At 42.4% G+C, this 14,894-nt stretch overlaps 1 protein-coding gene across 5 annotated transcripts in view; it reads left to right on the top strand.

The window, feature by feature from the left end:
- Positions 1 to 14,894, top strand: part of glra2 (glycine receptor, alpha 2) — a 189,584-nt gene that overhangs the window by 142,794 nt on the left and 31,896 nt on the right. For all 5 annotated transcript variants that reach the window (XM_043700569.1, XM_043700568.1, XM_043700572.1 and 2 more), the window contains one exon: positions 4,968 to 5,117. In XM_043700569.1, the coding sequence (XP_043556504.1) occupies positions 4,968 to 5,117 (150 nt within the window). The remainder of the gene's footprint in view (positions 1 to 4,967; positions 5,118 to 14,894) is intronic.

The following is a 14,894-nucleotide window of genomic DNA, read 5'->3' as shown; positions in this document are numbered from 1 at the left end:
GTTTTTTGGCTAAAGAAGATTGCATCTGTGGATGACATTCTAGCAGATTGGGGTAATAATGAGATCCGTGACATGCTGGTGAATGCAATCGGATTCATGGCCATGAAGCTCAAGAAAGCCAACCTACCTGAAAGGTTCTGACAGCTTGATAGCAAATCTTCATTCCTGGGCTACACAGTGGTTAGCACTGCTGTCTAACAGCACGTAGGTCCCAGGTTCAATTCCACCCTCAGGCAGTTGTCTGCGTGGAGTTTGTACATTCTCAATGTGTCTGCATTGGTTTCCTCCGGTTTCTTCCCACAGTCCAAAGATGTGCTGGTGAGGTGAATTGGCCTTGCTAAATTGCCCATAATCTCCAGGGATGTGAAGGTTAGGTGGATTAGCCAAGTGAGATGCAGGGTTACAGGGATTGGGTCGGGGTATGAGTCTGGGTGGGATGCTTTTCGGAGGGTTGGTGTGGACTCAATAAGCTGAATGGCCTACTTTCACTCTGTACAGATTCTATGCAATTGTCATGTGTTTCCTCCTACATAAATAAGTAACCATGCCAAACAGACATAGAAATTCTGCCCGATGGGGCTGTTTTATAAACAGTGGAAGCGACTCAATGATGATGTTTCATGAGGCAGAAAGAAATGTAGCCTAACATGAGCCTGACACAGGATGGTGCAAGGCCACGAGCCATCTCTGTCGAATTGAGCATTAATATGAAAGTTTAAATTACTTTATTCCTTTTCAGTATTATTTCTTGCAGTAATAATGTAATGTTGCCATAGTTCCAAAAAATCACAGTGCTACTATCTCATTAAAGAGAGACAACTAGTGGTGGTTTAATCTGAGGGTCACCACACCTCAGGCGAGGGGAGAGGTAGTACTTCAAATGGTGTGGAATTGAACCTATGTTGTAGGTATTGCTCTATATCACAAACCAGCCTTCCAGCTAACTGAGCTACCCTTATGATGTGTTATCCCCCCCATCATTCCAGTTGGGGATATTTGAGGAACCTCATCCTCCACTGAATTGTTTAATTGTCCACCACCATTCCCAACTGGATGTGATGGGATTGCAGAGCTTAGATCTGATCCATTGGGTTTTATAATCACTTATCTTTGTCTATCATTTGCTGATTGCACTGTTTTCACATGCAAGAAGTCTTCTTTGATAGCTTTATCAGATTGACACTCATTTTTAGGTATGCCTGGTGCTTATCCTGGCATGCCTTCCTGCTCTCTCCATTGAATTAGGGTTGATCCCCTGGCTTCATGGTAATGGTAGACTGTGGAATATGACAGGCTGTGAGTTTGTAGGTTGTATTGGATACAATCCTACAGTTGCTGGCCCATAGCACCTAATGGATGCCCAGTCCTACATTGCTTATGGTGGTAAATGTTACCACATGTAGGCCAGATCAGGTAAGCACAGCAGTTTCTTTCCCTCAAGGTATTGGTGAAACCAGATGGGTTTTTGTGGCAGTCATTTAACGGTGATCATTAGACTTTTAAATCCTGATTTTTGTTGAATTCAAAGTTCATCTGCAGTCCTGGGATTTAAACCCAGGTCCCTGCAACCTTTCCTGTACCTCTGGATTACTAGTTTAACAACAATACCAGTAGGCCATCACCATCTCATCAATGAGGTTGCATGTGTGAGGGAGTGTCAGCCATATTGACTCTGTGCTGTGAGCAGTGTGGCTTTGTGGCTGCAATGCCATTATGCTGCCTGTAAGGTCAGTACCGATTGCCAATACTTACCTTGGTACACCGTGACCTTTTAATTATGGCATGAGCGCCACAGACACTAGTCTTTTGGCTGGTGTCAGTGAGTGACAATCTGTTCCTGAAACAGCATGTGATAAGATAGGACTAGAATTAGAGCTGAAAATGTGTTGCTGGAAAAGCGCAGCAGGTCAGGCAGCATCCAAGGAACAGGAGAATCGACGTTTCGGGCATAAGCCCTTCCTGAAGAAACGTTGATTCTCCTGCTCCTTGGATGCTGCCTGACCTGCTGCGCTTTTCCAGCAACACATTTTCAGCTCTGATCTCCAGCATCTGCAGCCCTCACTTTCTCTCTAGGACCAGAATTAGACAAGATGGAGGCAATGGGGCAAGCCTGGTAGTGAGTGAGGTGAATTTGGTATGATACTATGACAGACGTTAGTAGGTCTCATGGCAACTGATTCTTAATCAAGAAAAAAATGTAAGACTGAGCCCTGTTTTAAAGTCAGGCTGATTTTATATGACATGGGTTGCACTAGACCACTGTCCAATTGGTAAATATAAAACCTATCCTTACCTTGGAGCTCTAGGGGCTAGTTCTGTATTTGATCTACTCTGTTCATTGTAAAGCTGGTTTGAAATATTTAGGCTTTTACCCCAGATTATGTCCTCAGGATTTGAGCATAAGAATCAAGGCTGACAATCCAATGCAATACTGGGGGAGGGCTTTGTTGTCTGAGGTGCCATCTTTTGGTTCAACTGGGGTCATTCTGCCCTTTCAGTGCATGTAGGCGATCCAATGGTGATATCCAAATAAAGCTCAGGAGTCTTATCACTTACGTCCTGGCCAATGTCTATCCCTCAAACATAAGAAAATGGATGATCAGTTTGTTAACAAATTTCTATTTATGGGATCTTGCTGTGTCCAAGTTGGCTGTTACAACAATGGTTACACTTTAAAAGTATTTCATCGGCAGCAAAGTGCTTTAGGACATTCCATGATGGATGCTGAATAACTGTAAATCTTTCTGAAGGGATCAACTTTTAAGATTTACATCCATCTCTACAATCTCCTTATTTTCTCCCTCTGCTCCCTGTGCCTGGTTTGCCACCACAGCTCATTTTGTTGACTCAAATGCAGATGCTTCAGGATGTTTCAATCTTTCTTAGAACACAACTCACATAATACAGGCACATTTCACCAGCGTTGGTCAATCTTCCCTAAAACCATTTCAATGTCTATGTTTCTTCCTGCATCGTTTTCACTTTACACCAACATTGTGAGATACTATAAAATCTGAGGATTGATAGTTTAATTGGCTGTCTTTTTATTAGGCAATTTGCACTGGCAAATTTTAACAATTTCCTGACCCCAATCTGATCTGAATGCCAGGCCAAATCTCTCTGGATGATACTGAGCACACTGAGTGTAGTTTGAAAGGCTTCTCTTTGGAATTCCATTTTGAAGTTAATGCATCTGTACAGTGCAATATCATTTGCACTGGAGACTATTTGTCCTCTTTAGTGTGTTACATAAATTCAAACTGTCGTTATTTCTGACTTACAATGTGCTTGAGGAAAAGTGTCTCCACTATTGTCTATTGATCAAAGAAAATAGAAATTACAAAAACTTGTGTTTCTGTGGATGATAATGAATAGCATTCACTCAAACATATAACATACTGCAATGAATCACAGATGTTGCCCACAGATGAAGTTGTGTGATCCAATATATTATCCAAAATATATGTTAACTAACATGTTTATTCATTATCTGCTGGATTCTATTTCCTGCAAAACTAGCTGCAAAAGCAACAACTAGCTTGTGTTTCCTAGCAAGATTCAGATTAATTATACACCATAAAACAATCCAGTAAAAAAAAGAGGACCTGAGCATTATTGACACTGCTGAATGTTTAAAATTCAGCAAAAAAAAATGTAATTATAAAATGGCAGTGTTGAAGAAATGTTCTGGCATGGTTTTACATTTAATGCAGAATTACGAATGCCCGGAGTGGATATCATAGGGGATTCCATAATTCAGCACTGCCTGCAGGGGTCTGTGTGTGCTGGGATGACCAGATCACAGAATGACCCCGTTTGGAAATTCAACCATTTGAGCCATGAGCATCTGGTTTTCTGACCGTGGTCAAGTTTTTATATTTGGAATGATCAAGGCTATTAACAAACTGATTGAAGACTCTGACTTGACAGACTTGTTATCTAAATTCAACATTGTCGTATGCACTTTCTGGGTGTACAATGGTCACAACACTGATAACTTGCAATGGAAATGCCTAATTATGACTGGGACATGTGCTCAGGGCTTTTATTTAGTGAAACAAGGCTCTTTTATTTATTTCTGGGCTTGTTTACAAAACTATTGTAAAGTAGTAAATGTGCAACCTTTTCAGACTCTCTCTGGTTGCTTCACCAGCAACCCTTGAAGAAATCTCCAGGGATATGAAAGAAAACTGCAGACATGTCTTTTCCAATTGCCTCAGACTGGAAAAAGGAGGATGAGAGAAGCCCAACATTAGTATTGTATCCATTGCAGATTTATGCTTACCTGTCTGCTGATTGAGTTGTATTGTCAATCCACTGACCCCACCTCAGAACTGCATCAGGGAATGGTTGGGTTCCCAACTCACCCTACTATTATGATCATGAAGTCCAAGGGCAAATTTAGGATGGCACACAGAACTTTCCATTCTCATACTCCTCAGCTGCACACTACAGGATCACAGATGGTTTTGGGTGAAAATAAATTTTAAGTCCTGTTTTTCCTTGACATTATCAGACTTGCCTATGCTCAGAATCACAAAGTGTGATGCTGGAAAAGCACAGCGGGTCAGGCAGCATCCGAGAAACGGGTGTGTGTGTGGGGTGGGGGTGGGGGGTGGGGGGGGAGGTGGTGGTGGAGGGTCGATGTTTCCAGCACAACAGGGTTCACATCTTGGACACACAGCTTTCTCAGAGCACTGACAATGAATGATTCCATGTGAGGTCTAAGTCACGCGTAGACAGAAATGTGAAATAAACAATATTTAATAACATCAATTGATGATTGCTCTTTGCGTTTGATTTCAAAGAGCTTAAGAAATAGTTTCATTTGTTCCCAGTGTTCCTTCCCAAGTGGGCAGAGTGATAGTATAATCTAAAACTGGAATGGTAGAATTGATCTGCAAGAAGATTTGTCAGTTTCATTGTGAACATTATCTCTTCCTAAAGCTTTTTATTGTTTTATCTAGGTTTCATATGTCAAGGCTATCGATATTTGGATGGCAGTTTGTCTTCTCTTTGTCTTTTCCGCCCTGCTGGAATATGCTGCCGTAAATTTTGTGTCACGTCAGCACAAAGAATTTTTGCGTCTGAGAAGAAGACAAAGAAGACAAAATAAGGTAAACGAGGAGCCTTGTAAAATGGACAATACCTTCCCTCAGCATTTCACCTTCAAACTAAATTTATCATCGCTAGATCGCAGTTTACATTATCTTCGTCTGTGTTATCACCAGTCTCTGCTTTTCAGATATAGGTAATTCATTGTCATGATGCATTTTAGAGCATTTTTGAGAGATATGGATAAGATGCTAAAGTGCAACTTTGATGATTTAGCATTCTGGTGTGTGGAAGTCGACAGTAGATTGTGAATAAAACCTGCTGGCCTCAATACTGGAATTCCTGCACAATGATCTCTCTGTATGAAGTTTTGTGTTGAAAGCACTAAAGTAGGGTTAAAAATTCCTCATAATTAAGTGCAAGGGCACAATATTTAGTTATGTAATACCCTTCCTTTGGCTGTTAGCTTGATCTCAGAGGTCAAATATAGGTCCTGCAGCATACACATTGTTTTGGCGGATGTTATTCTAGATGCCATTTTATTTTATTCATTCACAGGATGTGGGAATCACTGACTAGGCCAACATTGATTGCCTATCACTATTTGCCCAGAGGGCAGTTGAGAGTCAACCACATTGTTGCAGGTTTGGAGTCACATGTAGGCCATGAAATAACTCCACAGAGGGTGGTATCCCATCACCAAGTCATCCATAATTTACAAATGGAGAGTCCTTGACACTGATCCAGTTCCGTCAGAGCCAGCTCTCAGGGGGAACAGGATGTCTGACCCTTCTGTTTTTAAAGTGTCAGCCAGGGCACTCTGATTGGACCAGAGTAACAGCCCCAGTCAGGGAACTCATATTCTATGACGTCTATCTAGCTTACCTTGTTACAATCACTACAGGCCAGACTAGGCAAGGGTGATAGATTTCCTTCCCTGAAAGACATTGATAAACCAGATGGGTGTTTTTTACAATTTACAATAGTTTCATAGTTATCAGAAGATTCTTAATTCTAGACTTTTTTTAATTGAATTCAAATTCCACCATCACCCTTGGCGGGATACAAACTCAGGTCCCCAGAACATTAGCTGAGTTTCTGGATTAATAATCTAACAAGAATACAACTAGCCCAATGCCTCGCCATTCTTTACATGGGTATTCTGCTAGAAAATAAATCCAAAAAATTTTGTATTGATCGGGGTTCCAGCACGTGATTGAATAGCACATGCCACAGTTATGCAAGTTATGCATATTGTGATGTTAATCACTATGTAACATCGACTTGAAACCCACATTGCGATTTTGGAGCCCAATATTCTAAGTAAGAGGCAAAGTGTGGCGCTAGAAAAGTACAGCCGGTCAGGCAGTATCCAAGGGGCAGGAGAACCGATATTTTGGGCACAAGCCCTTCATCAGGAAAGTTCTAAGTAATTCCGTCTCTTAATTGAACACCATAGATCAATGCATTCAGCAACAAGGAAACCCACCAGAGCTTTTTAAAGGGATCAAGAGCTACTTTCAAGTTCATTGTTGATTCATTCCTGCTGGCTTTTGTTACAATTGTACAAGTATTTGTACTTTCTGGGAAACTGCATGGTAAATGAAGAAGGAATTGCTCCTAAGTTTATGCTTCTACACTAACTAGTTACTCACAGAAATGGGTGCAACATTAAATAATCCCCTTGTGAGGATAGTGAGACTCAGGCCATAAGCTGTGACCATGTGAACAGGCTAAACTGTTGGAAGAAGGGGAAGGGGGTTCTCAGTAGGAAGCCATTTTTGCCCCAATCTCTCTGCCATCGTCGATGACTGTGCATTAATATCTCAGATATTTATTTTCCGAAATCAATGTCAGAATTATGCCTTTTAATTGCTCCTCATTTTCCTCCTCTTACTTCTCAGGATTAATTTCCTTTTGCCAATGTTCAACCAGCCTGTCTGCCTCCCCATGAAGTTGGTACGTGACCACTGTGAGGAGGGTAGTAAATCATCTTTGCTTGTTTGTTGAGAAGACCATCCTACAACTCAGATTATTAGGCAGTGAATGGCTTGACAATATATTTTTATCATTTGTCTTCCAAATATAGTCCCTGTTGATGATGGATATCCCATAACCAGATGGATTGCACTGAGGTGCAACTTGACAAAGGGGTCTTTTTCAGGTTGGTGACCTATGACCAATAGGGCTCCACAGTGATCAGTGTTGGGACCACAATGGTTTTCAATATATATTAATGACTCAATCAGAGGAAGCGGACATGCTGCAACCAACACAAAAATAGATGGAGAGGCAGGTTGTGAGAGGATACAATTTACAAAGATATACTGATGGCCAAAAAGATAGCAAGTGGGAAAATTTGGAAGGGAGAACAAAAGAACAACATATTATTTAAATGGAGAAAAGCTGCAACATGGAATGAGCTGCCAGAGGAAGTGGTGGAGGCTGGTACAATTGCAACATTTAAAAGGCATTTGGATGGGTATATGAATAGGAAGAGTTTGAAGGGATGTGTGCCGGGTGCTGGCAAGTGGGACTAGATTGGGTTGGGATATCTGGTCAGCATGGACAGGTTGGACCGAAGGGTCTGTTTCCATGCTGTACATCTCTATGACTCTATGATTTGGGGAGGGGGGGGAGGGGGAGTGGATGGTACCTGTACACAAAACAGAGATAGTTAGCACACTGATGCAGCAGCAGGTAATCATGAAGGTTAATTGAATGTTGGTCCCTTATTTAAAGGAGGTTGGAGTACAAGAGTAGGGAAGTCATACTGCAACTATACAAAATGCTGGTGAGACCACAACTGAGACTGTTATGAGCAGTTTTTCTTCCCTTATTTAAGGAAAAATGTTGCTTCATTGGAGGCAGTTCCGAGAAGGTTCACTAGGATGATCTCTGGAATGGAAGGCTTGTCTTATGAGCAAAGACGAAACAGATTGGGACTCTCTCACTGGAGTTTACAAAGATGAGAGGTGATCTCATTGAATCATGTAGGATCCTTAAGGAGCAAGGTTTGTGAAGGCTTGTAGCTCAGGTTGAGATTTAGGGTGTAGGTTTGCTCGCTGAGCTGTAGGTTTGATATCCAGACGTTTCATTACCTGGCTGGGTAACATCATCAGTGGCGACCTCCAAGTGAGGCGAAGCTGTTGTTTCCTGTTTTCTATTTATATCTATTTATATAAATAGAAAGCAGGAGACAACAGCTTCTCTTCACTTGGAGGTCGCCACTGATGATGTTACCTAGCCAGGTAATGAAACGTCTGGATATCAAACCTACAGCTCAGCGAGCAAACCTACACCCTAATCCTTAAGGAGCTTGACAGTGTAATTACTGAGAAAATGCTTCCCCTCATGGAAGAGTCTAGAAATGAAAAGTACAGTGTCAGAATAATGAGGCACCAATTTAACACTGAGATGAGGAGGAATTTCTTCTCTCAGGTGAGTCTTTGAAAGTCCCTGCCACAGAGAGCTGTAGGGGCAGAGCCCTTGTGTATGTTTAAGGCTGAAATAGATTGATCGGAGTTGTGGGTGTGGTGCTGGAAAAGCACAGCAGGTCAGGCAGCATCCGAGGAACAGGAGAATTGACATTTCGGGCATAAGCCCTTCATCAGGAATGAATGATTCATTCATTCATTCATTCCTGATGAAGGGCTTATGCCCGAAACATCGATTCTCTTACTTCTCGGATGCTCCCTGACCTACTGTGCTTTTCCAGCACCACACCCGTGACTCTAATCTCCAGCATATGCAGGCCTCACTTTCTCCCTGAAATAGATAGATACTTGATTAGTAGGGAAATCAATGATCACGAGAAACAGGAAGAAAAATGGACGTGAGGAATGTTGGATCAACCACGATTCAATTGAGTGGCGAAGCAGACTTGAGATGTCAAACAGCCTACTTCTGTTCCTATTTCGTAATGTCTTATTCTTTGTAGTCTTATTGTCTTGGTTAATAATTCTACACAACTGGATGGGTGATCTAACAGGTTCGACAAGACTTGTTGATCTGGGCAATGTGGTGAGAATGCCACAAAATGTTACTATGTTGCAGGTCAGAGCTGCACCTGGATATGGGATTTTGATCACCATTAGACATTATATTTGAAAGGCAGGTGAGAATGATTTTTGCCAAGACATTTGCAGGACACACTTCCCAACAAAGGGAAGAGGATTGTGCATACATGAGCAGAACCACCTCAACATGGTAGACATCATCACATGGAGAAAGTCCCTTATGGCACACATAGCCCTAAAAGCTCTGCCTGTGTACAGTTCCCATCATCAGAAATAGTTTCCGCAGGTGCACCAAACAGACTGAACATGGTACTCAGTGTGTCTGCCACAGGCTTACTTGAAGTATTCTTTGCAGGTATGACAGTTGGAAAATTGGAGCGTCATAGGTGATAAAGTCATCTCCATAGATAGTATCAGATCAATAGCAATTATGGATTAAAGGGCCAAGAATCTTATGCAGGTGTAAAGGTTGTTGACATTGAGTAATAAATCTGATATGCCTACACCTGAATTAATGTCTTGATGTCAACATTAATGTCTAACCAATAGATCTTATCATGTGCTCGTCATCTCATCTACTCTACACCCATATGTTCTCAATGCATTTGCAATAATATGGCTTGGTGGAGAGCTTCAGTCACCACAGGACTTAGAGTTATATTAAGGCCCTGGGTAGTGTTATCGAACAGAGAGATCGAGGGGTTCAGTTAAATTGAAAGTTGTGTCACTGGTACACAGGGTGGTTAAGAAGGCATTTAGCATGCTTGCCTTCATTGCTCAGACCATTGAGTATAGGAGTTGGAACGTCATGTTGAGGTTGTACAGGACATTGGTGAGGCCACTTTTGGAGTACTGTGTACAGTTCATGTCACCCTGCTTTAGGAAGGATTTTATTTAAATTGGAGAGAAGATTTAACAGGAAGATGCCAGGACTGGAGGGTTTGAGCCATAAGGAGAGGATGGCTCGGCTGAGACTTTTTTCACGGAGCTTTGGGGATTGAGGGGTGGCCTAACAAAAATTTATAAACTCATGAGGGGCATAGGTAAGGTGAAGAGTCAAGGTCATTCCATTAGGGTAGGGGAGTTCAAAACTAGGCACTTTTTAAAGTGAGAGGGGAGAGCTTTATAAAGGGGCAACTTTTTCACACAGAGTGTGGCTCGGGTTTGGAATAAACCACCAGAGGAACTGATAGATGGAGCTACAGTTACAATATTTAAAAGGCATTTTGACAGGTATATGTTTAGGCAAGGTTTATGGGGATATGGGCTGAACACAGGCAAGTCTGGAGGCTGGTACAATCACAACATTTAAAGGCATCTGGTTGGGTATGTGAATAGGAAAGGTTTAGAGGGATATGGGCCAAGTGCTGGGAAATGGGACTAGATTAATTTAGAACGAGTTGGACCAAAGGGTCTGTTTCCATGCTGTAACATCTCTATGGCTCTTTGACTAAGTGGGACTAGTTTAATTTGGGAAACCTATCATAGAATGCCTACAGTGTGGAAACAGGCCATTCGGCCCAACAAGTCCACACTGACCCTCCGAAGAGTATCTCACCCTGACCCATTCCCCTACCACTTTACATTTCCCCTGACCAGTGCACTTAACATACACATCCCTGAACACTATGGGCAATTTAGCATGGCCAATTCACCTAAACTGCACATCTTTGGATTGTGGAGGAACCAGAGCACCTGGAGGAAACCCATGCAGACACGGCGAGAATGTGCAAACTCCACACAGAGAGTCGCCTGAATCAAACCCAGGTCCCTGGCGCTGTGAGGCAGCAGTGCTAACCACTGCGCCATCATGCTGTCCTTGGTTGATATAGATGAGTTGGACTAGCGGATCTGTTTTTGCGCTGTGACTTTATAAATACTTTTTTTTCTTTGCTGGTAACATCCCTCAAGACACTATAGTGCAATGCATAAGGCCAAAGCCATCTGAGAGTGTCCATTGCCTCAATTTTCACACCAGGCCACCCCTCGGCAATGGTTTTCCATAGTACTTCAGGTTGTTGGCTGTTTCTGGTTGAAGTTAATCACATTTAACCAAATTGCAATAGATCAATTTTGAGCCCATGTTCCACCTTGATGTCCATGTTGTTGATTTGTATGTGTCCAGTATAACATTTGCATCCTTTGTTTAAAAAGTTTGAACTGGAACACGAATCTTACCAATTCAGTGATTGGGAAGTGTGAGACCACTTTTTGCTGTCTTTCATCTTATTGCTTATTATTTAACATTACACACTCTTCCTGTTCTATCCACACATTACTTGAAACTTGTTTATGGACTTGTTCTGCTAGCTCTGTGCTGGTGGTAAATGTTTTTGAAATTTAGATGCACTTTCCTTGGTTCAGCAGAAAGCTGACTCCGAACAGCCATTAAAAATGGAAATAACCCTTAAACAGGGCAATCAGCTGGCTGTCTGCATGAACCTGGCCAACTCAGAGATACCCATGGTTTGCGAAGTAAACTTATGTTCTTCTGTGTTCTGTACTGTAGAAGCTTCTGGATTGCAATTTGTTTTATTGTTTGCTACATCCCCCCCACCCTTGGCTTCTAAGAAAGCTGGATTCTGCATTAAAATAAATGCAGAGAATTGAAGATGCTGGGACTCTGAAACAAAAGCAGTGATGCTGGATAAAATCAGCAGATCTGGCAGCACCTGAAGAGAGAAAACAGAGTTCAAGTTTCAATTCCAGCAACTCTTCATTAGAATGATTCTGCTGAAGGGTCATTGGACTTGAAACACTAACTCTGTTTTCTTCCTACAGGTGCAGCCAGACTCGTTGAGTTCCTCCTGGATTCGGCATTGTTTTAAATCTCTTTTTTAAATAAATTACAGCTGCGCATTCTTGAGTAATGTAACATAAACGAGATATGTGGGTTCTGTATATTCAATGTTCTCAGTTCTGCTAAATTGTACAGAGTAATCGTCAGATACAGCGTATACCTTGAGCTCTTCAGTGCAGAGAGCTTGTTGTCACGGGTTAATGCCAGTGAAGCAGGCTCACTTGAATGTTGAGCTTTTGAAGGGACATAATTCCAAAGGTGATACTACAACATTCTCCTACAACCTTCATTGAACCAGTGTTGATCTGCTGGCTTATATCAGGTCATAAGATTTCATATTTTGGGTGACTGCGATTCTGCTGCTGCTAACCATGCACAGCACCTGGTGGATGCCCAGTTTTGAGTTGCTAAATCTGTTCACAATCTATGGTAAAAACAATGACTGCAGATGCTGGAAACCAGATTCTAGATTAGAGTGGTGCTGGAAAAGCACAGCAGTTCAGGCAGCATCCGAGGAGCAGGAAAATCGATGTTTTGGGCAAAAGCCCTTCATCAGGAATAGAGGCAGAGTGCCTGCATTGTGGAGAGATAAATGAGAGGAGGGTGGGGTGGGGAGAAAGTAGCACAGAGTACAATAGGTGAATGTGGCAGGTAGGACAAGTCATGGGGACAGTGCTGAGCTGGAAGTTTGGAGCTGGGGTGAGGTGGGGGAAGGGGAAATAAGGAAAATGGTGAAATCTAAATTGATCTCCAGGGATTGAAGTGTTCTGAGGCAGAAGATGAGGCGTTCTTCCTTCAGGGGTCGGGTGGTGAGGGAGCAGCGGTGAAGGAGGCCCAGGACCTCCATGTCCTCAGCTGAGCGGGAGGGGGAGTTGAAATGTTGGGCCCCAGGGTGGTGTGGTTGATTGGTGCAGGTGTCCCAGAGATGTTCCCTAAACGCTCTGCGAGGAGGCATCGAGTCTCCCCAATGTAGAGGAGACCGCATCGGGAGCAACGGATACAATAAATGATATTGGTGGATGTGCAGGTAAAACTTTGATGGATGTGGAAGACTCCTTTGGGGCCTTGGATAGAGGTGAGGGAGGAGGTGTGGACGCAGGTTTTGCAATTCCTGTGGTGGCAGGGGAAGGTGCCAGGATGGGAGGGTGGGTTGTTGGGGGTGTGGACCTGACCAGGTAGTCACTGAGGGAATGGTCCTTGCAGAAGGCAGAAAGGGGTGGGGAGACACACCAAATGGCCTCCTTCGTTAGAGACCACAATTTCCGTTCCCACATGGTTAACGATGTCCTCCAATGCATCTCATCCACATCCCGCACTTCCGCTCTCAGACCCCACCCCTCCAACCGTAACAAGGACAGAAACCCCCCTGGTGCTCATCTTCCACCCCACCAACCTTCGCATAAACCAAATCATCCGCCAACATTTCCGCCACCTCCAGGGATATATTTCCCTCCCCTTTCCGCCTTCCAGGTTCAAGTCCCATCTGCTGCAGTGGTGTGCAATATCATCACTGAACTGGTTGATCAGAAAAGCCCATTGTTTCAGGAAAACATTCTCATTACTCAGCTTATCCTGTATTTATTCTTACCTGCTTTTTTGAAGAAATATAATACATTTGTAACTTTCCAGCCATCTGACACCACAACTATATTTAAGCAGAATTGGAGGAATTAAGATCAATAATTCCACAATTTCTAAACTTATTTCCTTAGGATTCCTATTCCATCTAGTCCTGGTAATGTAACAACTATGAATACAGCCAGGCATTCTGATACCACCTCATACTATTTGTTTTAGCTCAACCTGTATCTGAATTCTCTTCTCATTCACAATTGTTTTGGCAGCATCTGCTTTCTCAGCAAGTGCAGAGAAAAAACATTTATGTTGGACCTCAACTATGCCTTCTGCTTCCATGTGTAGATTCCCTTTGTGGTCCTTGATCAATCCCACCTCTTCTCCTCCATCTTGCCAACCAAGTAAAATGTAACAAGTGGTGTGCCACAGGGTTTGGAGCTTGGATCTCAACTCTTTACAATTTATACAATGAGTTGGTGAAGGGACCGAAAGTATGATTGACAAATTTGCTCGTGACAAGAAATTAGGAAGCTAAGTTGCAAAGAGAGGGTAAGAAGTTTACAGATTAAGTGAGAGAGTACAGATGTAAGAATGGAGTATATTATGGGGAAATCTAAAATGGTCAGGAAGAATAAAAATATTATCTAAATAGTAAGAGATTTCAGACCTTTAAGGCAATAGAATGCTCTTATTTATTAGAAGGGGAATTGAATACAAAAGGAGGAAGCAAGATGCTTCAGTTATACTGAACGCTAGTGAGAACACATCTGGAGTACTGTGCACAGTATTTATCACATTATTTAAGAAAAGATATAAGTTCATTGGACACAGTTCAGAGAGAGTTTGTGAGATTTTTACCTGGAATGGACAGGTTGTCTAATGAAAGAAGATTGGATAGGTTAGGCTTGTATTGGCTAGAGTTCAGAAGAACAAAAGTTGACTTCATTGAAACAAGTATGATCCTGAGGGGGAGTGCCAGGATGAATGTGGAGAGCTTGTTTCCTCTTATGGAAGAACCTAGAACAACAGGGTCAGTCCTTCAAAACCAGGCATTGTCCATTTAAAATGGTGATGAGGTTTGTTTTTCTCTCAGAGGGTCATGAGTCTTTGAAATGTTACCTTCCTGAAAAGGTGATGGAAGCACAATTCTTTCATAGATTTAAAACAGAGGCAGATACTTGTCAAGCAGAGAGGTGAGAGGTCAGCAGAGAAGGTGGGAATGCAGATTTGAGGGTCAAGAGATCAGCCATAAGCTTATTGAATGTGCACCAGGCCGAAGGATGAATGTCCTACTCCTGCTCCTATTTTACTTGTTTATAAGTTTGTGTGCTACACGTTTTCTGCCTCAGTTTATTTTCTAGCACTTTTGTCATCCAAAGAGTTCTGGTTTTGATTCCCCTACATTTCCTCCTAATGAGAATCTACCTCATCTGAATGTGTACCAT

This window comes from Chiloscyllium plagiosum, chromosome 12, assembly GCF_004010195.1.
Source record: "Chiloscyllium plagiosum isolate BGI_BamShark_2017 chromosome 12, ASM401019v2, whole genome shotgun sequence".
Lineage (NCBI taxonomy): Eukaryota > Metazoa > Chordata > Chondrichthyes > Orectolobiformes > Hemiscylliidae > Chiloscyllium > Chiloscyllium plagiosum.
Note: the sequence above shows the minus strand (reverse complement) of the source record. Positions and strands in the feature narration are given on the sequence as shown.